The sequence below is a fragment of the Macrobrachium rosenbergii genome, chromosome 30 (assembly GCF_040412425.1).
Source record: "Macrobrachium rosenbergii isolate ZJJX-2024 chromosome 30, ASM4041242v1, whole genome shotgun sequence".
NCBI classification, from domain to species: Eukaryota; Metazoa; Arthropoda; class Malacostraca; order Decapoda; family Palaemonidae; genus Macrobrachium; species Macrobrachium rosenbergii.
The window spans coordinates 14,984,644-15,011,549 of NC_089770.1; the positions used below are offsets into that span (position 1 = coordinate 14,984,644).

General features: G+C 38.1%; 2 protein-coding genes and 1 long non-coding RNA gene across 12 annotated transcripts in view; 1 reads left to right on the top strand and 2 right to left on the bottom strand.

Moving 5' to 3' along the window:
• The window catches only part of LOC136855084 (uncharacterized), a 173,335-nt gene that overhangs the window by 68,888 nt on the left and 77,541 nt on the right, over nt 1-26,906 (top strand). The window lies entirely within an intron of this gene.
• Nucleotides 1,264-13,293, bottom strand: LOC136855078 (uncharacterized). Its single transcript, XM_067131867.1, has 5 exons — nt 13,249-13,293; nt 12,710-12,824; nt 12,015-12,137; nt 2,065-2,202; nt 1,264-1,819 (listed from the first exon to the last, which is right to left on the bottom strand). Exons 2-5 carry the CDS (start codon nt 12,787-12,789, stop codon nt 1,327-1,329), a joined length of 834 nt encoding a protein of 277 aa, XP_066987968.1. The 5' UTR covers nt 12,790-12,824; nt 13,249-13,293; the 3' UTR covers nt 1,264-1,326.
• LOC136855082 (uncharacterized) overlaps nt 22,805-26,906 on the bottom strand; it is a 32,121-nt gene continuing 28,019 nt past the window's right edge. For 5 of the 10 annotated variants that reach the window (XM_067131887.1, XM_067131886.1, XM_067131888.1 and 2 more), the window contains 3 exons: nt 24,367-24,439; nt 23,717-23,854; nt 22,805-23,570 (listed from right to left, as the gene is read on the bottom strand). In XM_067131887.1, the coding sequence (XP_066987988.1) occupies nt 23,036-23,570; nt 23,717-23,854; nt 24,367-24,439 (746 nt within the window). In that variant the 3' untranslated portion in view covers nt 22,805-23,035. The remainder of the gene's footprint in view (nt 23,571-23,716; nt 23,855-24,366; nt 24,440-26,906) is intronic. The other 5 variants (XM_067131882.1, XM_067131890.1, XM_067131884.1 and 2 more) reach the window with 1 other exon arrangement.

Sequence of the window (26,906 nt, forward strand, 5' to 3'; positions counted from 1 at the left end):
GTATTATTTGTTATTGTTATGCTGCCTTTGAATTGCTTATTGAACTATTTAAGATTTAATTATTTGGGTTTTGATTGTTGCTGCCTTTGTTATTAATTCATTATATGTATGTTTATTTGATTTGTTTGTAACTGGACTTGACTCTCTTGTACATAATGTATATTATTTTGTATATATAATAAATTAATCTTAAGGCTGTATTTTGTGGTTTCGTTCTGCTCCTTCTTTGCTTGTCACCTTTCGTCAGTCATTCCAGCCCAATTGCTTGTTTTTGTTTTGAACCTGCTGGTCTCTGAAAAACAAGACCATTATAATTGATAAGTCCTTTAAGGGATCACTGGTTACCTTTAGAGTATTCATTCGTAATTTTTTGTTACGAGGGTTCAGGCTGTAAGTTCAAGGTAATTTTTTAACTCTATAATTAGTAAGAGTGATAACCAGGTATTTGGAACAACATCATGACAATACACTAACCAAAGCTTCGCTTTCATCATGATAAGTTTGAATAGTTCGCATCAGTTCTATTCCACACCAAACATTCTCTCTCTCTCTCTCTCTCTCTCTCTCTCTCTCTCTCTCTCTCTCTCTCTCTCTCTACATACAACACAGCTTATCTTTGTCAGTTGCACCATAAGCTTCTCCTAGGTCTATGTAATGACATTGGCTCAAACCAGATTCTTCTCACGAACTTCACCCCTTTTGTGCTCATTCCTTCCCATCCCCCAAATCACACTTCTCATATCCATTCCCTGCCATCAGTCCTACTTTGTTCTTGCTTTCCCCAGAGGTGCATTTCTAATATTTGGACATGTTAACTTGTTCTGCAAGTCACAAAGGCCCTCAAGTCTATGTCATATAAATACCAAGGACACTGGTAGTAATAGAAGAAGTAGGGTCCTTGTCAAGCTACATTGTACATCTTTGGATATGCCACTTTACACCTCTCCTGCTTACTTCATATATCTTTTATCTTCCTTTCAGTTTTACTTTTACAATTCCTGCCTTCCTTAAAACAATAAGTCTGATGGAGGCTCCACACAAGCCGCTGAGTGATGCAGTCCTTATGAATACAAACATTGAGGGTATGATCCTTTCCAATACTAGTATAACCATGATGCCAATCACCACCTTCTGAGCTGTTTTCAAGGCAGGTCGCTACTACTAGCAGCAGTGGGACAGTTTTAAGTTAGGTCATTAGGTTGATGCCCCTTGAATCCCAATTCTAAAACATACTAGGCTTAATTAAAATGCAGAAGAGCTTTTACAAGTTTTATTTAAGCGAATCAACAGCTAGGTTAAAAACCACTTCTTCCTTGGGGCCCCTGCTTAATTTTGAAAATCAAACCCATATGGCAAATAGGCAAACCCTTCAAAATCAAAATCAGCCTCATCAATTAAAATGTCAATGTCATCTTCAAAGATATTGACAATCTCAGGTTCTGGGCTTTCTGCTAGATCACCTACTTGGTCATTTTCATTCAGAGGAGGAAGCATTCCTTGAGCTTCATAATCCAGAATATGGTCAGATTCGTTTCCATCTCTTCTAGGAGAATTGATAATTTCTGGTATAGGGTCTCTTTGGTTACCTTGCCCAGCAATATCTTCTTGCCTTTCAACGCTGTTTTCACTTACAGGACGGGGAGGAGGAGGAGGCATTGCTTGAACTCCTCCATGATATTGCAAATTATGGTCAGGCCCAATTTCTGACTCTGGGCCGCCTTCTTCATCTTGTCTAACAATATCTTCTTGCCCTTCAGTGCCATTTTCCCGTGCAGAAGGAGGGGTAGGGGGCATTGCTTGAGCTCTTCCATCTTTGTTTCTGAAAACAATTATGATTTCATGAACCATGAGACTACTTGCAAGGTCAGTAGTGTTTATTGTGTGCCAAGTCATAAAAGCCTTTTTCTTTAATAGACAGTGGCTGCTTAGAAAGTTAAAGCAATAGTCACTGCAGCATCCATCCCTTAATCTACAAATTACTGATGAACCCTGGCTTATCTCTTGCATACTAGAAATTATTGACATAAAATGATAATAGGAAAACAAAAAGGTTGAAATACATACCGGCTGCTGCAGTTATACTGAACATCATTTAGCGAGGCCTGGAGACAACCCTCAGCCGCTGAGGGTCCAAGACTGCTTTGCACAACACTGCCAGACAATGAACTACCCACTTCACTCTTTTCTGGTCCACTGGCAGACCTGTCAAATGAAAACTGTAAGTATGAGTGTGAACAGATAGTGCATAGTATATGTCAGAAGGCCTTATTCTTTTTAGTTACACATGTATTGCTTGAAATACTATTTTCATATGTTATAAATTAATCTTTTCATTTTATAATGCTGTACAAAAATGCCGTGAGAAAATTGCCCCAACCCAGAGAAGCAACTTTGTGTATGAAATCCCATGCATGGACTGCGATTCATTTTATTTGGACCAGACAGGTTAGGACATTTATATGAATTTGTATTAATACAGCTAACAAAGGAAGATATTAATTTAAGCATAGGTCTATAAACATTTGACCCCATTCTGCACAAGAAGTTTGAAGGATATTATCAAGAGTATCCTCTCATGTGCCATCTTCCATGCAATAAGTCAAAGAAATAAGGACTAAGCAATTAATTCATTTATTTTAGTATGATTTGCTTTAGGCGAATTAGCCTCTATAACATCTCTCTCACCACTGCCTTTGGGGGGAAACCACTTTATTCTCTTGTCCAAGTACTGCCAGAATTCCTTAAATTCCAGGTGCGAACCCAATCAGAGCTAATTGTTGCCCGAGGCAGGTCAGCTGGTGGGCTGAACACGTGTTCCGCCATCTTGAAACTGCAGCCACACTGCCGCGTTTCCATGTGGGTTGAACCTAGTAGGAAAGAAAGCATAATTCCCGAAGCTGTAAAGGGCCTTGGAGAGAGGAGATTGTTCTTAGAATTGCTCAGGTTGCCCCAGCAGACGGATGCCCTGTCCCTTGCTCCATTAAACTGCCTATTTCTGAGACGTGACTGGCAGTAACCAAAGTAACTTTTGTTGTGAACTAATTCACTTGCCCTCCCTCTTGCTGACCCCCATGAGAAGAGAACTCCAGCTCCTAAATAAGATTTGGAGTAATTCTCTGTGGATCTGTGTACCATCTTGTGTGCGTAGTGGTCCTCACTACCTCACTTCAGCGCCCTTCGAAGCGGGCATGCCTTTGTGCTTCCTCCCACATATTCCTAGTCATTTGCTGTTCAACTTATTACACCAGAATTGTGCTGCCATTCTTCTGATGTGCTTATTTTGTAAATATAATTAACTAAGATAAGCCATATTTTGTTGTTGATCATTTTAGCTGACCACAAGGCCAGAGCCCAGATTTTTGTGGTAATTAAGGTAAGGTCATAGTACACCCCATTAATCTAGCAAGACCCCAGCTTTAAAATTATAACACTGGCGACCAAATTGCCTGAGATCTCGCAATCTGGAATGTCGCACATTAAGTCCTTACCCCTTTGCAACGTGCAGTTATCAGCTAAATAGCCTTGCTGAGAGCTGAATGCAAGACAAGAAATGAACCTTCTTAATTAGTGTAAATTCCCCTATAAATGCACAAGTGATCCATTTCTGCAGTAAATATCGTGTTATTATTTTTATTTTTTGTTAGGTGCAAAGAAAATCGTGACTGAAATAGAGTTAGGAATTGTTAGAACACGTGCATGCATCCCAGTTATAGAGAGGAGGGAGTTATTAACCTTTACACACAATCTTTTGATGGCTAACTCATGATAGCTTGCATGATTTTCATAATAGGTTAACTAGGAAAAGTGAAATTAAGAAGAGTGTAACAGGAAATAGTACGGGTATTTCCTTCAGCATGTGATTTGAACAATTTTTCGTTTGAAAAATCCTAGTTAGGCACATTACAGCCCACACGGGCTGACCCAGTCCAGCAATTGTCCTATCGCTGGAGATATGATATTTTTACTCTCTCTCTCTCTCTCTCTCTCTCTCTCTCTCTCTCTCTCTCTGTTGTAGAGGTTAGGAATTCGCTAGCTAGCCAGAGATATTATTCTTCCTTACCGAATAAATCTCACAAATCCGTAAAAGTTTGTTCAGACCATGCGAGCCGAGAATTTTGGTTAGTACTTGCATTTGTTTAAATTACTGAAATGCACATGGTAAATTCCATTCCATTCAAATTTTTCCAGTCACCTGTTCATTCATTTCCCTAGACGAGAGGAAAATCTTCTGAAAATTTTCGGTCGTCTCATTAGAATTTGCAAAAAGCTTCTCTCGGCCAGGCATTCAGCTGAGCCAGGACTGCGTTGTATCTGTTCGCTGTATTTGTTAGTTGTTTCTCTTCACGCACACGTGCTGAACTGTCCCCTGACCTATGGGATCTCTAGAGTAAACACGGCACTCCATGCTTAATCAGGTCTCTAGAATACAGTAAATATTTTTTGTTTTCGTTTTCCCTTAAGCACGTGAGATATCCTTGGCAGCATAACTCTGTTCGTGCATGGTAAATTAAATTTTTTTTGTACTTGTCATATTCTACCGAATTTTAATATCTCGGTTTTGAAATAAGCAAATTCTTTTCTTGTCGCATTTTATGCACTTTCTCTCTTGGCTGAGAAGCCAGCTACAGTGTTCTCTCACATTTAATTGCATATATTCAGAATCAACTGGTCCCTGTTTGCCTAGAGCAATACAATTTTATAATATCCACTGCCACCACCAGCATAATCATTCATTCACGTATTTAGTTGCAAATTTTTCGAAGCTACCGCTTCTCATTTGCCCAGAGCAATTTTATAATATGTGCTGTGACGCCAGCATAAGCATTCATTCAGGCACTGTGCCTGTTTATGTGAGCAAGTAAAAATTCAAAAGCATATTGAGAGGTATCCAATTCTATGTAAGCCTGTTATTTTAATTCCACCAGCTTTGACAGTTATCTGCAATTCATTATTTAAGGCGTGCGTTAAACCTTATGCTAAAAATCCAAGTTCTTATGGGACTGCTTATTCCAGTTCATTAGAACAACCTTGAGTCTTCGTAGACATAAAAATCCAAGTCCATTTCGAGACTTTTATATGCATGTATTTCACACAAATCCAACTCCTTATGGGACTGCTCATTCCGTTTCATTAGAACAACCTTGAGTCTTCTTAGACATAAAAATCCAAGCCCATTTCGAGGTTGTATGTTTGTGTATTTCACACAAATCCAAATCCTTATGGGACTGCTTATTCTAGTTCATTAGAACAACCTTGAGTCTTCGTAGACATACTGAATTAGTTCATTAGAACAACTTTGAGTCTTACGAGACCCCAAGTCGCTCATTTAGCACAAACTTTAATTTCTCAGGAATCTAATTAACCGTGTTCAATACACACAAACCATCATTCCCCGGAATGCCTTAATTTCATGCTATAGCCGGCCAAGTCCGTGCATGACATAAAATCCAAGTTATATCTTTCAAGACATATTAAAATTGGTTCATCACCAACAAATACTTATTCAGACATTAAAATTCGCTTGTCATGAGGAAACTAAGTCTTTGAGACATACTGAAACTAGTTCATCACGAACAAACTTGAGTCTTTTCAGACTCCCTGAAATTGGAGTCTTTTCAGACATTGATTATCTAAAGGGTCACACCCATATAAGCATTATCTCAAGATGTCTGCGACATCCAGAGCCCAGCAAAGTGTGGACTTCAAGTTCTACATGTCTACTGGAAAGGGCATGGGACTGTCAGGACAAGCCCTGAGGGACTGGGTCCAAGAGAGAGTAGACGATGCCAAGGCAGAAAGAGAGGCAGAACAACAGGAGAAAGAGAAAGAATGACAGGAGAAAGAGAGGGAAAGAATAGCCCAGGAGAAACGAGAATAGGCAGAACGACAGGAGAAAGAGAAGGAAAGAATAGCCCAAGAGAAATGAGAAGAGGCAGAAAGGCAGAAGAAAGAGGCAGAAAGAGAAGAAAGGGAGAAAGAAAGAGCTCATCAGCTTGCAATGGCAGCTCAAGGCATGAGCAACACACCAATGCCCTCTCCACATTCAACCCTCAGCATTGTAGGTTCCCTCATAAGAAAATGGGATGAAGCCGAGCCTGAAGCCTGGCTCAACCATATTGAAAAGGTCCAGAGGACCTATCAGCCCTATACTGAAGAAGTGTCTCTGATCCTGGGACAGCACCTTGAAGGGAAAGGTGCCATTGCCTTCAATGCTCTCCTTCCTTAGGGTCAAGGAAATCTCGCCCTTGTCCGCCAAGCCATCATAAAAGCTATTGAAATAACTCCCGACCATTGGAGGAAAAGGTGGAGAAATATGCTCAAAGAATCGGTCCAAACCTGGTCTGAGTGGATCTTCAAAAAGACCCAGGCCTTAAAACGATGGCTAGAATCTCTCAAAGCCACTAGTGTAGAGGACATCCTCGATCTCTTCGAACTCGAGGACTTCTTATTTTATGCCGCGCCAGCTCTCGCCACCCATCTATGTGACAAGGCGCCTAAGACAGTGGTCGAGTGCTGTCACTGGGCAGACACAGGAGGCACCAATCATCCTCATCTTAGTTCCCATGGACGAAAATTATATCCCTCCTCGCCTACCTCGTCCAACTCTCAGTAACCTCTCAAACATGGACAAGCCCCAAAGAAACCAGTGTGTGGATATTGCAAAAGAATAGGGCACCCCACTGAATAGTGCCATTTCAAGGCTGAGGCTCAGCCAGAAAATCCTTCTAAGTCCTCAAATGGGACAGTGCCCCAATGAACCCCGTCTGGTTCTTGGACAAAAAGTAAAGGGCCTGCTCCCTCCAATGGGGCACGCCAAGCAAAGATTATAGCAGGAGTTATTGCCCCTCTTGCAAAGGTTATGGACACTGCCCAATGAGCAAAATGCCCTAAGAAATCAAGTACACCCGCCATTGCTTTGGCAGTTATGTTATCTAAGTCTTTGGGCCCTCCAGCCGAAGGTCCCATATAGGTAGCACCTCCTTGAGATAGTAGCTGTCAAGGCATTTGATGACTCTGGTGTGCAAATTTCCCTCATAAGGAAGGACAAGGTTCCCTTTGTAGCTAACATTTACCGACATAGACTCGTCGCAATTGAGGGTATCAATCAATTGAAAATTATACTTCATACTGTTCAGTTGAGAGTTACGAGGCCTCATAGATCCAAAATCTGCAGCCTTGCCGTAGCAAGCTACATTCCTGGAGGTTATAACATCATCCTGGGACAAGATTTCCAGTCTCCATCAAAAATACAACAATCTGGGTCTCCAAGCCCCTCAAGTTATTTGTTAGGCATGAGTAATTCTCATGAGCCTCCATTCATTCCACTGCCAGTGCCACCTGAGTGCACTGAGTAGTGCTAAGCTCCCTCCATTCCGAACGGCGAGCAATCTCCAAATCCTATACCAGTGCCTGACCCTGCCCTAGTGCCAGTGCCAGAGCACACCCCAGATCTCCATTTGAGAGATCCCAGTCTGGATCCCCTCTCTTTTCCCGGCTTGGCTCTGCTACCAGTGCCAGTAAGAGAGGGATTCTCCCGACCACAGCAGAAGCTCACCAAAAGGTTCAGCCTCACAAACCGTGCCTGAGCTGTCATTGCAACCTGTGGGCCTCCCACGCCCACCAGAACATCTTCCTCCCTTTCCCAGTCCTTTGCAGACATGAGTTCGAGTAAGGATTCTGCCACACCTCAACTGGCCAATGAACTTGAGCAACTGCAATGACTTGGGGCAGAGCCTGTAATGAATGCCCCTGCTCCGGCCATCAAAGAAGCTGACCTGGGTGGCACCACGTTGTCCTCCTCAAGGTTGGTTTGACTGATTCCCCTACCATGGAAAACTGTCAACCTAAAACAGGTCCACGGAGGAAAATCATGGGCATAGATGACTCCAGATCGCCAAAAGAGAGCCACTGAGCTCCTGTGGCACTAGTGCCAACCTGGCACAGTGCCACCCCTCTATCCTACGAGACCTTGGCACCTCTATCCAGAAGAGGTTGTCAGGTTTCCTCACCTACGCACTTTCCTTATAACTTTGTAAATTATTCTTTTCATTTAACGTTTTTCCTTTCATTACTTCGTTCAGTTAATCATATTATTTTACGCATCATAAGTGATTTCTTTTGTCTATAATTGACTCTGATATGTAGCAGAAATATTATATTTTAGAATAATGTACCAAAGGTCGTGAAGAGAGTATTATTGCTTGTTGTGAAAGCTTAATTTTAGTCATTTCAACCCAACTAAGGGTGTAAATGCCATCAAGGAGGGGGAGGTATCAAGAGTATCCTCTCATACGCCATCTTCCATGAAATGAGTTAAAGAAATAAGGACTAAGCAATTAATTAATTTACTTTAGTATGATTCACTGTAGGTGAATTTGCCTCTATAACCTCTCTCACCACTGCCTTTGGATGGAAACCACTTTAATCTTTTTCTTGTCCAAATGCTGCCAGAATTCCATAAATTCCAGGTGCGGACTCAATCAGAGCTAATCGTCGCCCAAGGCAGGTCAGCTGGTGGGCTGAATGCGTGTGTTCCATCATCTTGAAACTGCAGCCACGCTACCCACATTTCCATGTGGGTAGAACTATCCCAACGCCACCTAGTAAAAGAAAAAACATAATTCCCGAAGCTATAAAGGGCCTTGGAGAGAGACACTCATTCTTACAATTGCTCAGGTGGCCCCAGAAGACGGATGTCCTATCCCTTGCTCCATTAAACTGCCTATTTCTGACACGTGGCTGGCAGTAACCAAAGTAACTTTTGTTGTGAACTAATTCACTTGCCCTCCCTCTTGCTGACCCTCATAAGAAGAGAACTTCAGCTCCTAAGTAAGATTAGTAGTAATTCGCTGTGGATCTGCGTATCATCTTGTGTGTGTAGTGGTCCCCACTACCTCGCTTTCAACACCCTTCGAAGTGGGCATGCCTTTGTGCTTCCTCCCGCAAATTCTCAGTCATTTTCCGCTCAGCTTATTGCACCAGAATTACATTCTTCTAATGTGTTTCTTTTGTAAATGTAATTAATTAAGGTAAATCCCAAAGCTTATCTAATCACTCCCCCCTTGAAGTAGGCCTTCAGCCATATTTTGTTATAATTTTAGCTGACCTCAAGGCCAGAGTCCAGATTTTTTTGTGGTAATTAAGGTAAGGTGCGTATCATCCTAATACACCCTATTAATCTAGCAAGACCCCAGCTTTAAAATTATAACAATATTTAAAAGAGAAATTAAAAAATTGTCAGTAACTCAGGCCAATGATGTTTGCCTCGCCTTATTTTGCTCAAGTACCCCAAAGTACTCTTAGAAAGCTGTGTTTCGCCTGAAAGAGACAAGCCAAATGTATGCGTCAGAATGGTTATAGGTTATACTCCTGTAATCTCAGTGGTTGTTTGTTAATGCAGTCATCTCTGCAATGTTTTGGTCCACTGTATGTGGTTGGCTTGAAAATGCCTTAGAGTAATGGGCAAAAGATCTTGCAGGTGTTGCTTTACTTTTTTCGTGGCCAGTTACTCTGTTGACATTTTATATTGTGTTGTTATTCCTGTGACATATATGAAAGGCCTTGCAGCTGTGGGGTTATGGCACTTGCTTCAATAGCAATAGGATTAGAGTTCAGGCTGGAGCAGCCAGGGGAAAATACTATTCAAACTCTGCTAAAAGCCTTAGAGATAGTAAGCGCAATGACAAAGATCGCCAGAGTTCTCGAGGTGGAGTGGCCACATACAAAGAAAGGGAAGATTTTAAATCACCAGCTATTTCAGCTGTACAGAATCCTCACTGAAATTTGATAAGATTACCTTGACTAATTTCATAGACTAGCTATAGGTGTAGTACATATGTTGGCAAGATGGTTGGAAGGGTAAGAGACTTAGAGACAGCCCCCTTTCGCCACAGAGGAAGGGTTAACAATGTAGAATTATCAGGAGCCAAGTTTTGGATGAAGGATAAATGCCAGTACCTTTGAGGTAGTGAAAACACAAAATACAACTGTCCAGAAAGGGCACTCCTCTGAAGATCTTGAGACATTGTATAATTGGTGGTCATGTCCTGCTTCTTCCAAAATTAAATAATTAACTTTACCCACATCAGTGTTAACCTAAAATTCACTCCAGTACCTGCAAGAGAGACTTTCAGTGAGGTTTCTTAGGAGGACAAAACTCGTCATCAGGAGACAGCACCTGAGGATTTGAGGAAAGAGCTGTCAGTGTTACTGTCTTTTCGTGAGGAAATTCAGAGGTGTTCTCTCGACTGGCGTTTTGGTGGAGTTGATCCTTTCCTGTTCACCACTTGGCATGGGAAAGAGAACGAGATCAGACAGATATATGAATATATGGTCAAGTGGAAGTTGAAACAATGGAGTGCAAGGTCTTTCGACTTTATCCTAATGCATTTTGAAGAAAACTACATTCAGTGGAACAAAAGATTACGAAGGCATTGTTATCAGACTTGATAACAAATATTTAAACTTCTGTGTATTTTTTTAGGACATAATATAAAAACCTCAGTATTATCTTCGATGTTCCACCGAGCATTACATGACATCAGTCCTGAATTCCTGGATAATATACTATAGAACATTACAAAAATAGAGAAGGACTTTTGTTATCCAGCTCATATTTTGGATACATGCTACGATAAAGCTGTGAAAACAATTTATGATAAAGTGGAAGGAGGTCAGAATTACTTAAGAACAAACTTTGTTTCTTTTTATTGGCTTTAAGGCCATAAACTTTGCTGAAATTATTCAGTGAGATGTAATCTTTGCATATAACACTGTAAGAAACATTGTAAGAAACATGCTTGCAAGAGACTGACCTCACCAGATTAGCAACATTGTTTATGAAATCCCATGAAACAATTGTGATTAATTTTCTATGTGCCAGACAAGTAAGGAATTAAGTCAGAACAAATCGACATAAATATTCAGCTGGAACTGAGTAAAAGAATGATGCTCTTTTGTGCACCTAAGTGAAACATCACATAGTATTGATTGGTCCCTTAATAGTATAATAATGAGATCTAAAAATAGTATATATCTTCAGAAAAGCCTTACTCTGCATTAATACAGCTAACAAAGGAGAAGTATATTAATTTAAGCTCAAATCTGCGTACATTCCTGACGCCATTATGCAGTAGATGTTTAAGGAGATTTCAAAGAACTAATGAATCTCATGGGAATCCTTGTGAATGTCCTTTGCAAACCTCACAGGAATCCTTGTGAATGTCCTTTGCAAACCTCACAGGGATCCTTGTGAATGTCCTTTGCAAACCTCACAGGGATACTTGTGAATGTCCTTTGCAAACCTCACAGGAATCCTTGTGAATGTCCTTTGCAAACCTCACAGGGATCCTTGTGAATGTCCTTTGCAAACCTCACAGGGATACTTGTGAATGTCCTTTGCAAACCTCACAGGAATCCTTGTGAATGTCCTTTGCAAACTTCACAGGATCCTTGTGAGATGTCCTTTGCAAACTCAAGGGGATCCTTGTGAATGTCCACCAAACCTCACAGGATCCTTGTGAATGTCCTTTGCAAACCTCACAGGAATCCTTGTGAATGTCTTTGCAAACCTCACAGGGATTCTTGTGAATGTCCTTTGCAGACCTCTGGGAATCCTTGTGAATGTCCTTTGCAAACCTCACAGGAATCTTTGTGAATGTCCTTTGCAAACCTCACAGGAATCTTTGTGAATGTCCTTTGCAAACCTCACAGGAATCCTTGTGAATGTCCTTGGCAAACCTCACAGGAATCCTTGTTAGTGTCCTTTGCAAACCTGAGTTCACCCTTGACAACTGTTCCTCTCCTGAAGTGCTACCTCAAATATAGTAGTGTTTGTATGGATTAAAATGGTAATCTACCTCTGTAAACTTTGCTACTGCTTGTAAAACTAAGTTTCTTTAACCTTTTCGTCAAATCAAGTGATTTTATTAATACTATCCAAAATTTAAAGTCCAATTTGCTAGATTTAATGAAATTAAATAAGAAAATCAAAACGAAATGGCTAAAATACATACTGTCCATTATTAATCATATCAGCGCCTTGTGATGCATTATGGGTCCCCTTAACCACTGAGGCTATCGCAGCACTGCCAGACACTGAACTACCCACTTCACCGTTTCCTGGCTCACTGGAAGAACTGTCAAATAAAAAATGAAAATGATAATGAAAGTGAAACTAGGGGGTACAAGATGTTTAATTTTTAAGACTTTCAAGGAAACTATGTGCAGTGGAACAGAAGATTACAAAGACATTATTATCGGAACAGAACATTTTCAGTTTACAGATAGTATATAAAGAAAATCAACAGGTAATATAACTTATATACATAATTGTTCAGTACATCCTATTAATGTAGAAATTTCTGTCTTCTCATGAAAGTTTTGGATACTTGCTACAGTGAAGTTGTGAAGACACTTTATAATAAAAGCGACAAGGAATCACAGTTACCCCACAACACCCTTCGCCTCTTTTTCTTGGCTTCGAACCCTTAGGAGCACTGTTGAGAACGTCCTGTGATCTATGAGAGATCCAAGCCACCGTGTTGGTTTTTACATCTCAAGGAGGGGGCAATAACTTTAGCGTCTCCCGCCCTGGTTATCAGACCAACAGCTTCCATCCGCAGTTCAGACGTATATTCTTTGGGCTACCCCTACAACTCGCGGTCTGGACACACCTCCTTTAGAATAAGTTACTGGGCAAGTCACTTACCTAACCTGCTGTTCAGCAGCAGTGACGGAATCTGTGTTCAAGATGGCGTCCTTATCTGAATATCCTAAACCGTCTCCCATTATCGACAGCTTTGAAGGTTAATTGTTTCTCAGATCTGCAAAAAAATTGTTTTGCTGCTAGACAAGATGTGAAGTCAATTGGTTAAGTTCCGGTCTTGGCAGAAAAACTCTACCAGTTGTATACAAGTTTGGGATTGGTTAGGTTATGTTAGAGAGAGAGTTCAAATTGATAAATAAAGAGAAGGTTGCTGTGCAAACACCCTTTAGTAATGCCTAGAGTGCACCACAATCTTTTATTACCAATTATAAAGGCATTTTGACAACGTAGGTGCCACACCTTTCAATCGGTGTGCGGGATAGCAACCTTCAAGGACGCCCTTTCGGCAGAGATTCATATCTGAGGCAAATATTCAGCGATTAAGAAGAGGCTGGCTCTCCTTCATGCAAAATCGGAATATTAGATTTAAGAGCATGCAGCAAGGAGAGCAAAGGGAGGCTTAAAACGCGAGTTAAACTTACCGACTTTGGTTAATTCTCGGTTGCAGACAAATGGATAGATGTCTGAGCCTACAATATCGTACCAAAGTTGTCTGGACTGAATTATCGTTTTTGAAAAAATGTTATCGTACAGTGATGATTACACAATATCGTTGTTTTTCACCAATAATATTGTATTTGTGTCACCAATAGGGAAAGATTAAGCAAAATTTGTGATATATTTCCTGTTTATTCTTATAGCAATTGAATACAAAGAATGTAAAACAAAAACGTTAATTGTCTGTAAGTTCTATAAAACGAAAACAAGTGTATGGTAACGAAAAGATAGATATTGTTTTATATCTATCTTTTCGTTACCATACACTTGTTTTTGTTTTATAGAACTTACAGAAGATTAACGTTTTTGTTGTACATTCTTTTTATTCAATCGTTATAAGAATAAATAGGAAATATATCACGAAGTTTGCTTAATCTTTCCCTATTCGTGATACAAACACATAAGATGTAACGAAAAGGTTTTTATTTCTCTGTAAAGAAAAGGAAAAATAAATGAAATAAATGATACTAAGCATTATTACACGTCTAATTATTCTAGGTCATCATCTTCTGACGGACCGAAGAAAACTGTTGCGCCAACATCAGTATCTTCCCCAGAATGTTTCGGGGTGTTCGTGGGATACAAATTGGCCGCTGTCATGTTTTGCAACATTGAATTGGGTGGGACAGAGGAAGTGCAGTTCCTGTTTGAAGTGCTCACACTTCCTTCAGCAAGCATAATGCTTTTCACGGTATCAGATTGAGTCTTTCTGTTTTTAGTTTTGAAAAGTTAATGTGCTAAAAACACCTGCCGCAGTCTGCATTAGCATGTGGAAGAGAGAGGCAGTGTAATGCAAATTCTGATACTACTTTAATTTTAGGTTCTCCATCATGGTCTGTAATACCCTTAACAGCTACCCAAAGCTTATCAGGATTTCTTTCTTCGATATTCGGTGTTTTTTGTGTCAAGTTCAGCTACCCAAAGCTTATCAGGATTTCTTTCTTCGATATTCGGTGTTTTTTGTGTCAAGTTGCTGATATGCTCTGGAAGTGTTCTAAGATGAGCCTTCGCCATTCATTGTCTGATTGCTGTAAGGTGACTTCATCTTGATCAGTTATCCTTGGAAGCTTAATTGCAAGTGGTATAAGACTTGGTTCACGTTGCCCGTCAGCACTCAGAGCACTGACTGGATCCAACACAGAGTTTGGCAGGATGTCACCTTCAGAGTCATACCTCTTGTTAATTAGCTCTACAGCAGTAATCATGAAAGCTCTGCCATTTGTTCGGAATTTTAAAAAAATCTAATGGTAAGAGAGGAAAAGAAGACTAAAGTTCTCCCTTTATTAAATTTTTCGACATAGACAAAAAATTGCAGGTTATCATACGCTTCCAATAGATTATTTCAAAATTTCGTGAATTATCGCATCTCGTACGCGCGGTATCGTTTATCGTACAGATGGTCAAGTTATCGTATTTGTACGATAATTATCGCACCTCTGGAAACCCTGCCGGTTGCAGTACTAGTAGTAATAGTAGGCGGGATTGGTCTTTGACACGGCTCCCTTGCTCGTTTTTTTCCTCCTTTGCTTGGGTTTAAGGTTTTTGTCTCTGTAAAGCCATAAATCTTTTACAAATTCTTTCCTATTTTCAATTTCCCCCTTCAACAGATCTGTAAATAAATTAAAAGTATATTAGCTATCAATTCCTCTGTATTTTCCTGATATGGCTGCTGCACAAAACTATCTGTTTCTAATCTCGTTACACGCTGGGCAGCAGAGTAAGAAATGTTCTAAGTTTTCATTTTTTTCCTCACAGCACAAACATTTTGTATCTTCCCCTTTTAGCCTGTTCCTATCGTTTAATTCTAGTGTGCCTAGTCTAGCCCTACTGACCAGCATTGTTTTTTGTGTCATCTTACCAGATTTCTTCTCTTGCGTTTTCTTTGTATTTTCTGTAGATTCTTGATGTTGTCTTGTCATTCGTTCTCTCAGGCTTTTTTGTCACAGTTATTTATAATTTCTACTAGCTGCTTACCTTTAAGCGATTCAATTTTAATTGAGTTTATGTTTAATTCTTTCACATACTCTTTTCCTTGGAGAATCCACGGGGTTTTCTTGTTTTCATATTGACCCATGGTTATCTCGTCTAGGAGCCTATTTCCACCACTCCCAAGTGTGTTTCAAATAGAATAGTTTATTCTTCATATCTCTTGAGTGGGAGGAAGGAAGAGGCCCCTGTTCCTGATCTTAGCATACAACTTGCTGTGTAACTGGGTGCTTCCAGAATTGCCCTATGTGTTTATTATCTACCTTTTGTGGTTCATTTATGGTTTTCTTGTCTTAGAGTTTCGTGACTTCCATGGCATACATGAAGAATGGCATCGCTAATCCTTTCCAATATAGTTTTCCTATTTCCACCCTGCTACAGCTTTTACTGGTGACTGCATCAGCCATATTTGCCCTTTTCTGCTTTGCTTTGATTTGGGCCCCTTTTGATCTGTTCTCTGAAGCTCTTGTCCTTCATGTTGGTGGTCGTCACACCCAGGTATTTTATCCGTTTGACCATTTTCATTCCTTCTGTGTGCTGCATATTTTCTACCTCTTCATTAATATTCAACCAGTCGTTGAATATTAATGTATTGCTTTTGTCTTTGTTTATTTTTAGGCCACATTCGCTTGCTATATCCATAAGGGTTTGTATTGCTTTTGTTATTTCTTCAAGGGTGTGTCCTGGGATTAATCCATCGCCTGCATATAGTAGTGCCTCTATCCTTATAACTTCATTTCTGAAACGTCTCATCGTACTTTCTAATTTTTCGATTATCAAGTAAGTTGTCAGTAGGAAGAATATGGTTGGGCCATTGCACCCCTGCCGTATTCCATTTGTTACATTTAGATCATTTTTGTTCTACATTGTTGAGGTATAGACTTGTTATTATGTCATTTGTATATGTTTTTGCTACTGCACTTGTTACCTCTGCATGTAGCCTTTATTTCATCATGACCTCTATGAGCTTTTTCCTGTATGCAGTATTGAAGATAATACAAATGATCAGTTCCTCTTCTTTGGGTAGTAAAGCCTGATTGCAGTTCACGTTTTTTCCCTATATTTCTAATATGCTTTTCTATTTTGGTTTTCAGGGTCCCCATGAAAATTTTATATGACGCATTATTTAATGCAATTGGTCTAAGATCTTTGACTGTGGGGTGTTGTTTCTTGGGTGTAAGTGTTGTTGTTTACTTAAACCTGCTGTTCTGTGTTTCCTGCCTTTCGCACGTTGTTTAGACGTTCTGCAAATTCTCTTTTAAGGCTGGTGCTTTGTAAGAACTTTTTGAACAGAATTGGTCTCATCCCGTCTGGTCCTGATGCTTTGTTTGATTCCATTTTCTCAATTTGATTTTGCACATCTTCTTTAGTTAGTTGACTGCTTCTACGGGTTCGATTTCTGTCTTTGTTATTCCATACACTCCATCCATGTGTTCTCTTAATGATGCATGGTATATCATATGCTGTCCTAATCTTGCCATTGGTCTTTTCATCATTTCTTCCATGTCGTGTTTATGCTGCTCTTTTTTGCTCCCATTCCATATCCCTCTTATATTGTTTTCTTCCTTTTGGTATATTGTCTTCCAGAATTTGACAAGCTCTCTCGCCAGGGTTTCTTCCTTAATCTCTTGCTTCTTATTTTCGTCGTATATCCTGATCCGTTCTTTTTCGGAGGTGGTCTTACGTCTCTCTCAGCATGTCTGTATATTCCCAGGTTTTCCTGCGTCTGTTTTTGTCATTCATTATCTCATTCCTAACCTTTTCTCCGTATTCTTCATACGCTTTCTTTATTGTTATCTGTAATTTTTGTTTTTGCCTATAATATGCTTCTTCATAGTATCTCTTTTCTTCTGTGCTTTCCTAGCTCTTCCAAGTTCTTCATAGGAGGGGTGGGTGGAGCTCTCGGCTAGCACGCTGTTGGCCCAGCGTTCGACTCTCCGACCGGCCAATGAAGAATTAGAGGAATTCATTTCTCGTCATAATGTGGTTCGGATTCCACAATAAGCTGTAGGTCCCGTTGCTAGGTAACCAGTTGGTTCTCGGCCACGTCGTAAAATAAATCTAATCCTTCGGACCAGCCCTAGGAGAGCTGTTAATCAGCTCAGTGGTCTGGTTAAACTAAGACATACTTAACTTTTTGTGGTTTTCCTTGTTAATTTGTTACATATCCTTCGTTGGCTTATTTCTTTCTTTGGTGACCCACACTGGTTCTATTTCTTCTTGCTTTCACCTTCTCTTTATTGTCTTCTTTAGGGTGTTTGCTTTTGCTTCACTCACTGTTTCCTCCAGCTGGTGAGATCCCCTTTTCTGTCTTGCTGGCTTTGTTTACTTTCTATATATTCAAGGTATGTCCTGGTGGACTCTTCTGTTAGTTTCAGATCTTTTATTTCTCTCGTTTCATTTTCAAAGGTTTTTCTTGCTTTTTGTATTCATATTGAATTGGACTTGAATGAGGCGGTGGTTTAATAGGTCATGTTCATACTTCCCCTCATCTGTCTCCATACACTCATAGTTTTTATACATATTTTGATTGACCAGGGCAAAGCCTACTGTACAGTGCCACTTTGATCTCCTCTACTCCAGGTTATCTCACCTCTGCAGCTGGGATCTCCATTGAATAGTGTCGGGTCATATTTCTCCATTAGGTCCGCAACGTATTTTCCAATTTGGTCAAGGTCTTGCTCCCCTATGAAACCTAAATACCCACTGAAGTTCCCAAGGACAATTAGAGGCAGGTCTGTGGTCTTCTCTAATGCTTTGTGTAAAGGGCTTATTATTCTCTTATTTGTTTCTCCTTCACTAGTGGACATGTAGACTAGGATCAGGTTAAACCTTGCTGCTCTATAATTACCCTCTACTACAGAATGTCTGTGCGTTCTGATTTTACTTTTTTCAACTGGATATCTTCTTTGAATCTATGCATTATTAATAGACCACCTCCTTTGATGTCATCCTCTCACTCATTGAGTCTACCATAATGATACCTGTTGGGAATAGCAATTTCTGCTGTTTCTATGATGGACATAATTGTATCTTTTGTGTTAAATCTATTAGTTCAATTAGTTTAACTTTCGTCAGCCCTTGGGTATTTATGGGCTTTAGTTCAAAATTCATTGATGCATCTTCTGCGTTATTCATTGTCTGTCCATTTCCCTCATGTCCAAAATTGCTTCTACCTTCTAACCTTTTATCTGTTAGTTGCAAACTACTGTATTCTCCTAAACCTACTAACCTATGCTTCACTTATATGCCCTCAACGAATTACTCTTCTTTTACAGCTTACCTCTGAATGATTTACATTACTACAGATTCTGTCATTTCCTACCTGTAAATGAGTTACATTACTACAGATTCTGTTATTTCCTACCTCTGAATGATTTACATTACTACAGATTCTGTTATTTCCTACCTCTGAATGATTTACATTACTACAGATTCTGTTATTTCCTACCTCTGAATAATTTACACTGCTACAGATTCTATTATTTCCGACCTGTAAATGAGTTACATTACTACAGATTCTGTTATTTCCTACCTCTGAATGATTTACATTACTACAGATTCTGTTATTTCCTACCTCTAAATGATTTACACTACTACAGATTCTATTATTTCCGATCTGTAAATGAGTTACATTACTACAGATTCTGTTATTTCCTACCTCTGAATGATTTACATTACTACAGATTCTGGTATTTCCTACCTCTAAATGATTTATATTACTACAGGTTCTATTATTTCCTACCTCTAAATGATTTATATTACTACAGATTCTGTCATTTCCTACCTGTAAATGAGTTACATTACTACAGATTCTGTTATTTCATACCTCTGAATGATTTACATTACTACAGATTCTATTATTTCCGATCTGTAAATGAGTTACATTACTACAGATTCTGTTATTTCATACCTCTGAATGATTTACATTACTACAGATTCTATTATTTCCGATCTGTAAATGATTTACATTACTACAGATTCTGTTATTTCATACCTCTGAATGATTTACATTACTACAGATTCTATTATTTCCGATCTGTAAATGAGTTACATTACTACAGATTCTGTTATTTCATACCTCTGAATGATTTACATTACTACAGATTCTGTTATTTCCTACCTCTGAATGATTTACATTACTACAGATTCTGTTATTTCCTACCTCTAAATGATTTACACTACTACAGATTCTATTATTTCCGATCTGTAAATGAGTTACATTACTACAGATTCTGTTATTTCCTACCTCTGAATGATTTACACTACTACAGATTCTATTATTTCCTACCTGTAAATGAGTTACATTACTACAGATTCTGTTATTTCCTACCTCTGAATGATTTACATTACTACAGATTCTGTTATTTCCTACCTCTGAATGATTTACATTACTACAGATTCTGGTATTTCCTACCTGTAAATGATTTACATTACTAAAGATTCTGTTATTTCCTTACCTCTGAATGATTTACATTACTAAAGATTCTGTTATTTCCACCTCTGAATGATTTACACTACTACAGATTCTATTATTTCCTACCTGTAAATGAGTTACATTACTACAGATTCTGTTATTTCCTACCTCTGAATGATTTACATTACTACAGATTCTGTTATTTCCTACCTCTGAATGATTTACATTACTACAGATTCTGGTATTTCCTACCTGTAAATGATTTACATTACTAAAGATTCTGTTATTTCCTACCTCTGAATGATTTACATTACTAAAGATTCTGTTATTTCCTACCTCTGAATGATTTACACTACTACAGATTCTATTATTTCCTACCTGTAAATGAGTTACATTACTACAGATTCTGTTATTTCCTACCTCTGAATGATTTACATTGCTACAGATTCTGTTATTTCCTACCTCTGAATGATTTACATTACTAAAGATTCTGTTATTTCCTACCTCTGAATGATTTACATTACTAAAGATTCTGTTATTTCCTACCTCTAAATGATTTACATTACTACAAGTTCTATTATTTCCTACCTCTAAATGATTTACATTACTACAAGTTCTATTATTTCCTACCTCTAAATGATTTACATTACTACAAGTTCTATTATTTCCTACCTCTAAATGATTTACATTACTACAAGTTCTATTATTTCCCTGCCTCTAAATGATTTGCATTACTACAAGTTCTATTATTTCCTACCTTTAAATGATTTACAGTACTACAAGTTCTATTATTTCCTACCTCTAAATGATTTACATTACTACAAGTTCTATTATTTCCTACCTCTAAATAATTTACATTACTACAAGTTCTATTATTTCCTACCTGTAAATGATTTACATTACTACAAGTTCTATTATTTCCTACCTTTAAATGATGTACATTACTACAGATTCTGTTATTTCCTACCTCTGAATGATTTACATTACTAAAGATTCTGTTATTTTACCTCTGAATGATTTATATTACTAAAGATTCTGTTATTTCCTACTTAAATGATTTACACACTACAAGTTCTATTATTTTTTACCTCTAAAATGATTTACATTACTACAAGTTCTATTATTTCCTACCTCTAAATGATTTACATTTTACAAGTTCTATTATTTCTACCTTCTAAAATGATTTACATTACTACAAGTTCTATTATTTCCTACCTTTAAATGATTTGCATTACTACAAGTTCTATTATTTCCTACCTCTAAATGATTTACATTACTACAAGTTCTATTATTTCCTACCTCTAAATGATTTACATTACTACAAGTTCTATTATTTCCTACCTTTAAATGATGTACATTACTACAGATTCTGTTATTTCCTACCTCTGAATGATTTACATTACTAAAGATTCTGTTATTTCCCACCTCTAAATGATTTACATTACTACAAGTTCTATTATTTCCTACCTCTAAATGATTTACATTACTACAAGTTCTATTATTTCCTACCTTTAAATGATTTACAGTACTACAAGTTCTATTATTTCCTACCTCTAAATGATTTACATTACTACAAGTTCTATTATTTCCTACCTGTAAATGATTTACATTACAGATTCTGCTATTTCCTACCTGAATGATTTACATTACTAAAGATTCTGTTATTTCCTACTCTAAATGATTTACATTACTACAAGTTCTATTATTTCCTACCTGTAAATGAGTTACATTACTACAGATTCTGTTATTTCCTACCTCTGAATGATTTACATTACTAAAGATTGTTATTTCCTACCTCTAAATGATTTACATTACTATAAGTTCTATTATTTCCTACCTCTAAATGATTTACATTACTACAGATTCTGTTATTTCCTACCTCTGAATGATTTACATTACTAAAGATTGTTATTTCCTACCTCTAAATGATTTACATTACTATAAGTTCTATTATTTCCTACCTCTAAATGATTTACATTACTACAGATTCTGTTATTTCCTACCTCTGAATGATTTACATTACTAAAGATTCTGTTATTTCCTACCTCTAAATGATTTACATTACTACAAGTTCTATTATTTCCCACCTCTAAATGATTTACATTACTACAGATTCTGTTATTTCCTACCTCTAAATGATTTACATTGCTACAGATTCTGTTATTTCCTAACTCAAAATGATTTACATTACTACAGATTCTGTTATTTCCTACCTCTAAATTATTCACATTACTACAGATTCTGTTATTTCCTACCTCTAAATGATTTACATTGCTACAGATTCTGTTATTTCCTAACTCTAAATAATTTACATTACTACAGATTCTGTTATTTCCTACCTCTAAATGATTCACATAACTACAGATTCTGTTATTTCCTACTTCTAAATGATGTACATTGCTACAGATTCTGTTATTTCCTACCTCTAAATTATTTACGCTAGAGATCCTACTGTTTCTATCTGAAGTTCTGTCTGTTTCCTTTTTAGAGCATTCTAGACATCTGAAAGTTTTTCCTTCTCTTCAACTCCTTCCCATCCCGCAAGTCACACTTCTCGTATCCATTCCCTTCCGTCTGTCCTACTTTGTTTATGCTTTCCACAGAGGTGCCTTTCTAATATCAGGGGATGTTAACTTGCTCTGCAGGTCAAAGGCCTTCAAGTCGATGTCATATGAATACCAAGGACACTGGTCTAGTGGTAACAGAAGAAGTAGAGTCGTTGTCAAGCTACATTGTACATATTTGGATTCGCCACTTAACACCTCTTCTGCTTACCTCATATATCTCTTTTATCTTCCTTTCAGTTTTACTTTTACAATTCCTGCCATTCCTTAAAATAATATGTCTGATGGAGGCTCCTTACAAGCCACTGAGTGAGGCATTCCTTAGGAATATAAACCTTGAGGGCATGAGCCTTTCCATACTAGTATAACCATGATGCCAGTCACCACCTTCATAGCCGTTTCCAAGGCAGGCCGCTACTACTGGCAGCAATGGGACAGTTTTAAGTTGGGTCATTAGATAGATGCCCCTTGAATCCCAATTCTGAAACATACCAGGCTTAATGAAAATGCAGATGAGATTTTACAAGTTTTATTCAGGTGAATCAACTGTCTATATATACTATGTAAATTACTGTTATTATTAATAGTCAAATCCAATCCCAAATTTCTGAATTAATGTGGAATTCATTTTCATGTGAGTAATCAAGCGCATCTCTAAAAAAAATTAAAGAAACAAATAAAACAACTGTACATCTGGCACCTTCAAGATCAGTTTGCCGCTCAGTTTCTTCCTTGGGCCTCTGCTTAAATTTGAAAATTAAATCTATCTGGAAGATGGACAAACTCATTCTCAGGTAACAGAATTGGTGCATCCTCCTCAATGAAAATGCCATCTTCATTTTCAGGGATATTGAAGATCTCAGGGATTGGGCCTTCTACTAGATCACCTTGACCTTGCAAATCTTCTGGACCTGCTTGAGGCAACTCTAGAACTTCCCAATCATGTTCCAGATTACGATTAAATACAATTTCAGCTTCATGTCTAAATTCATATACAATTTCTTGCTCTTGGTCATCTGGATCATCTTGTTCAACAGCATCTTGAACTCCATTACCATTTTCATGCAGAGGAGGAGGCATTCCTTGATCTCCATATTCCAAATCATCTCTTCGAAAAATATTGATAATTTCTGGTTGTGGGTCCTCTTGGCCACCTTGTCCAGCAATATCTTCTTGGCCTTCAACGTCATTTTCCCGTGCAGGAGGAGGTGGAGGAGGAGGAGGCATTGTTTGAGCTCCTCCATAATGTTCAGTACTGCGATCAGATCCATTTTCAACTCTGTTAATGAAAACATTTTTAATTCAAGTCACTGCAACATCCACCCCTAATCTACAAATTACTGATGAACCATGGCTATTCTCTGATATACTAGAAATTATTGACATAAAAAGATAATAGGAAAACAAAAAGGTTACAATACATACCGTCTGCTGCAGTTATGCTGATTATCATTTAGCGATGCCTGGAGAAAACCCTCAACCACTGAGGGTCCGCGACTGCCTTCCACAGCACTGCCAGACGATGAACTACCCACTTCACTACTTTCTTGTCCACTAGCAGACCTGTCAAATGAAAGCTGTAGGTATGAGTGTGGACAGATAGTGCATAGTATATGTCAAAAGGCCTCATTCTTTTCAATTACACATATACTGCTTGAAATACTATTTGCATATATTACAAATTTATATTTTCATTTTATAATGTTGTACAAAAATGCTCACGAGAAAATTACCCCAACCAGAGAAGAAACTTTTGTTTATAAAATCTCATGCATGGACTGCGATTCATTTTAGTTAGACCATATAGGTTAGGAATTAATTGTCAGGATAAAACAACATAAACATCCAGTTAGAACTGGCACTTTGTGCTCCTAAGTGAAAAATCACATAGGATTCATTGGTACCCTAGTATATTAAGATGTGAAAACACTTTGTCCAGACATATATATGAATTTGTATTAATACAACTAACAAAGGAAAATATTAATTTAAGGCTAGGTTTATTGACATATAACCCCATTCTGCACAAGAAGTTGAAGGATATTTAAAAGAGAAATTAAACAATTGTCAGTAACCCTGGGCGATGACGTTTCCCTCTCCTTGTTTTACCCAAGTACCCCAAGGTGCTCTTAGAAAGCTGTGTCTCACCTGAAAGAGATAAGCCAAATGTATGTCAGAATGGTTATAGGCTATACTTCTGTGATCTTAGTGGTTGTTTGTAAACATAGTCTCCTCTGTAATTAGTGCAGCAGATAAAATAATTTTTTCACTAAAATACTTCAGTTAATGATACAAACATGAAATTTGGTACATATCTTCTCCATAGGCCACTTTTTGAAAATTATTGGGTGTCCACTCAAAATTCCAAAATGGCTGCCATTTTTCAAGATGACCGCCAGTCTAGGTTTTAACATGGGACTCATGTGCCTCTGGTCATGTTTTAATGCATTGGTTATGGTTATACACATTTTAGGCAGAGTTACCAAGCAAAAGTAATATGTATTTCTGTTAAAGATTTCATATAGTATTTATAAAAGAAGATGGCATATCTTCTCCATAGGCCACTTTTTGAAAATTATTGGGTGTCCACTCAAAATTCCAAAATGGCTGCCATTTTTCAAGATGACCGCCAGTCTAGGTTTTAACATGGGACTCATGTGCCTCTGGTCATGTTTTAATGCATTGGTTATGGTTATACACATTTTAGGCAGAGTTACCAAGCAAAAGTAAAACGTATTTCTGTTAAAGATTTCATACAGTATTTATAAAGGAAGATGGCATATCTTCTCCATAGGCCACTTTTTGAAAATTATTGGGTGTCCACTCAAAATTCCAAAATGGTTGCCATTTTTCAAGACGACCACCAGTCAAGGTTTTAACGTGGGACCCATGTGCGTCTGGTCATGTTTTAATGCATTGGTTATGGTTATACACATTTTAGGCAGAGTTACCAAGCTAAAGTAAAGCGTATTTCTGTTAAAGATTTCATATAGTATTTATAAAGGAAGATGGCATCCAATATGGCAGCCAAAATTCTTAAATAATCGCATCTCAGGATTCAGTAGGCATGGAAAAATGTCTTCCTGTTCAATATAATAGTTTGCAAGTCTATCTATAATTTAGGTGGTGGTTTTATCTTCAGTTTTAGTTTAAAAGTGTGAATGGCAGTGCACAACCAGGGCGCACTGGTGACTTCACTGCTGTGTAACTCTGCTTGGGGTTCAGTGTCAGCTAATCTTGCTTTGCTTAGGCTGTACGTAGCTTTGCTTTAGTGTAGTTTTAGTAGTTTAGTGTCCCTAATGTTGTCCAATAGCCCCATATCAATTAGCTGGTAGAAAGTATATATATAATTGGTAGATCTAGTTAGACAGCAGTGCCTGAATTGACAGGATGTGCCAGTGCGAGACAGCCGAGCCAAGGGTAAGTGGGGCTCTACATGGCTTGTTCATGTACTTACCTATAGTTCGTTTACCTTTCTAAGATCACTAGGGTGGGGCGAGTAAGGAATTCCTGCGGTGTGAAACGTCTCATAGTTATGGTTAAAAATTTTGCCTTGTTAGAGCCTGCTCAAACAAAATAAAAAAAAATGTTATTCATATAAAGCTAACAATGAAAACATATTTGACTTCACATATTTTCCGTACAAACCTCCTCTATTTTCATAAAAAAATTTTGGCCGCTGCTGCCAAACTTCAATTTCACTGACACGTGGTCAGCAAGCACATTTAAAAGGCCAGCTCAGTCAAGAACGACAACGGTGGTCACCTCAAGCAGCCAGTGTCACTGGACAGTATGGATAGCCCGAGCGATAGCCAAAACAGATCAGCTCTCTCCACCACCCTTGGAGCGTCTTCACTCTCAGAAACAAGGGGGCTGTGTAATTAGTGGTAAATTATTTTTTGCTCTAATCGCGTAACCAATAAATAACTGCAAAAATAAAATACTGATAATAATCTGATGGCTTGAAAAGCTGTTCCTGTTGAACCACCTAGCCAAATTTTAAGTGTTAATACATTAAACATATGATATTATTATAAGAACTATGATTATTATTTCATTAAGCATGCAAAGAAAGAAATTAAGAACAACCAAAATTTACTCAATACTGTTTGTGTAAAAAGTAATGTACCCTAAATGACAGATCTCAGGTAAAGCCATAAACAAGGGATTAACCTCGAGGGTGAGATTAAAAGGGATAAACAGATATGGCAGCTCTGTATTCTTTCCCTGTCCCCACCCTGGCAATCTTAGAAAGGTAAACAAACTAGAGTTGTATCCCATACCTCAATGTGCATATCAGATTGAGGTGGTAAAATGATAGCCCTTTGGCCTTAGACAAGAGCTCATAATGGCAAGTGTAAACTCAGTCTCAGGCAAAAGGAAGACCGAATGGAGCAAATGTTGTTATTGCCAGGAAGACAAGAAAAATGAAGGTCTAACTTCGCCCTTGGCCTCTGTACATCATAATCCTGAACATGATGGGTACGTAATGATTTCAACTAATGTGCCATTGTTCCAGGAGATTGATGAAATGTTGCTTAACTTTGACCCAGCAAGGCTGGATGAAGGCAGTGGCATAGAAGCAACACTGTGACAAAACATGGCAAAGTTAAGT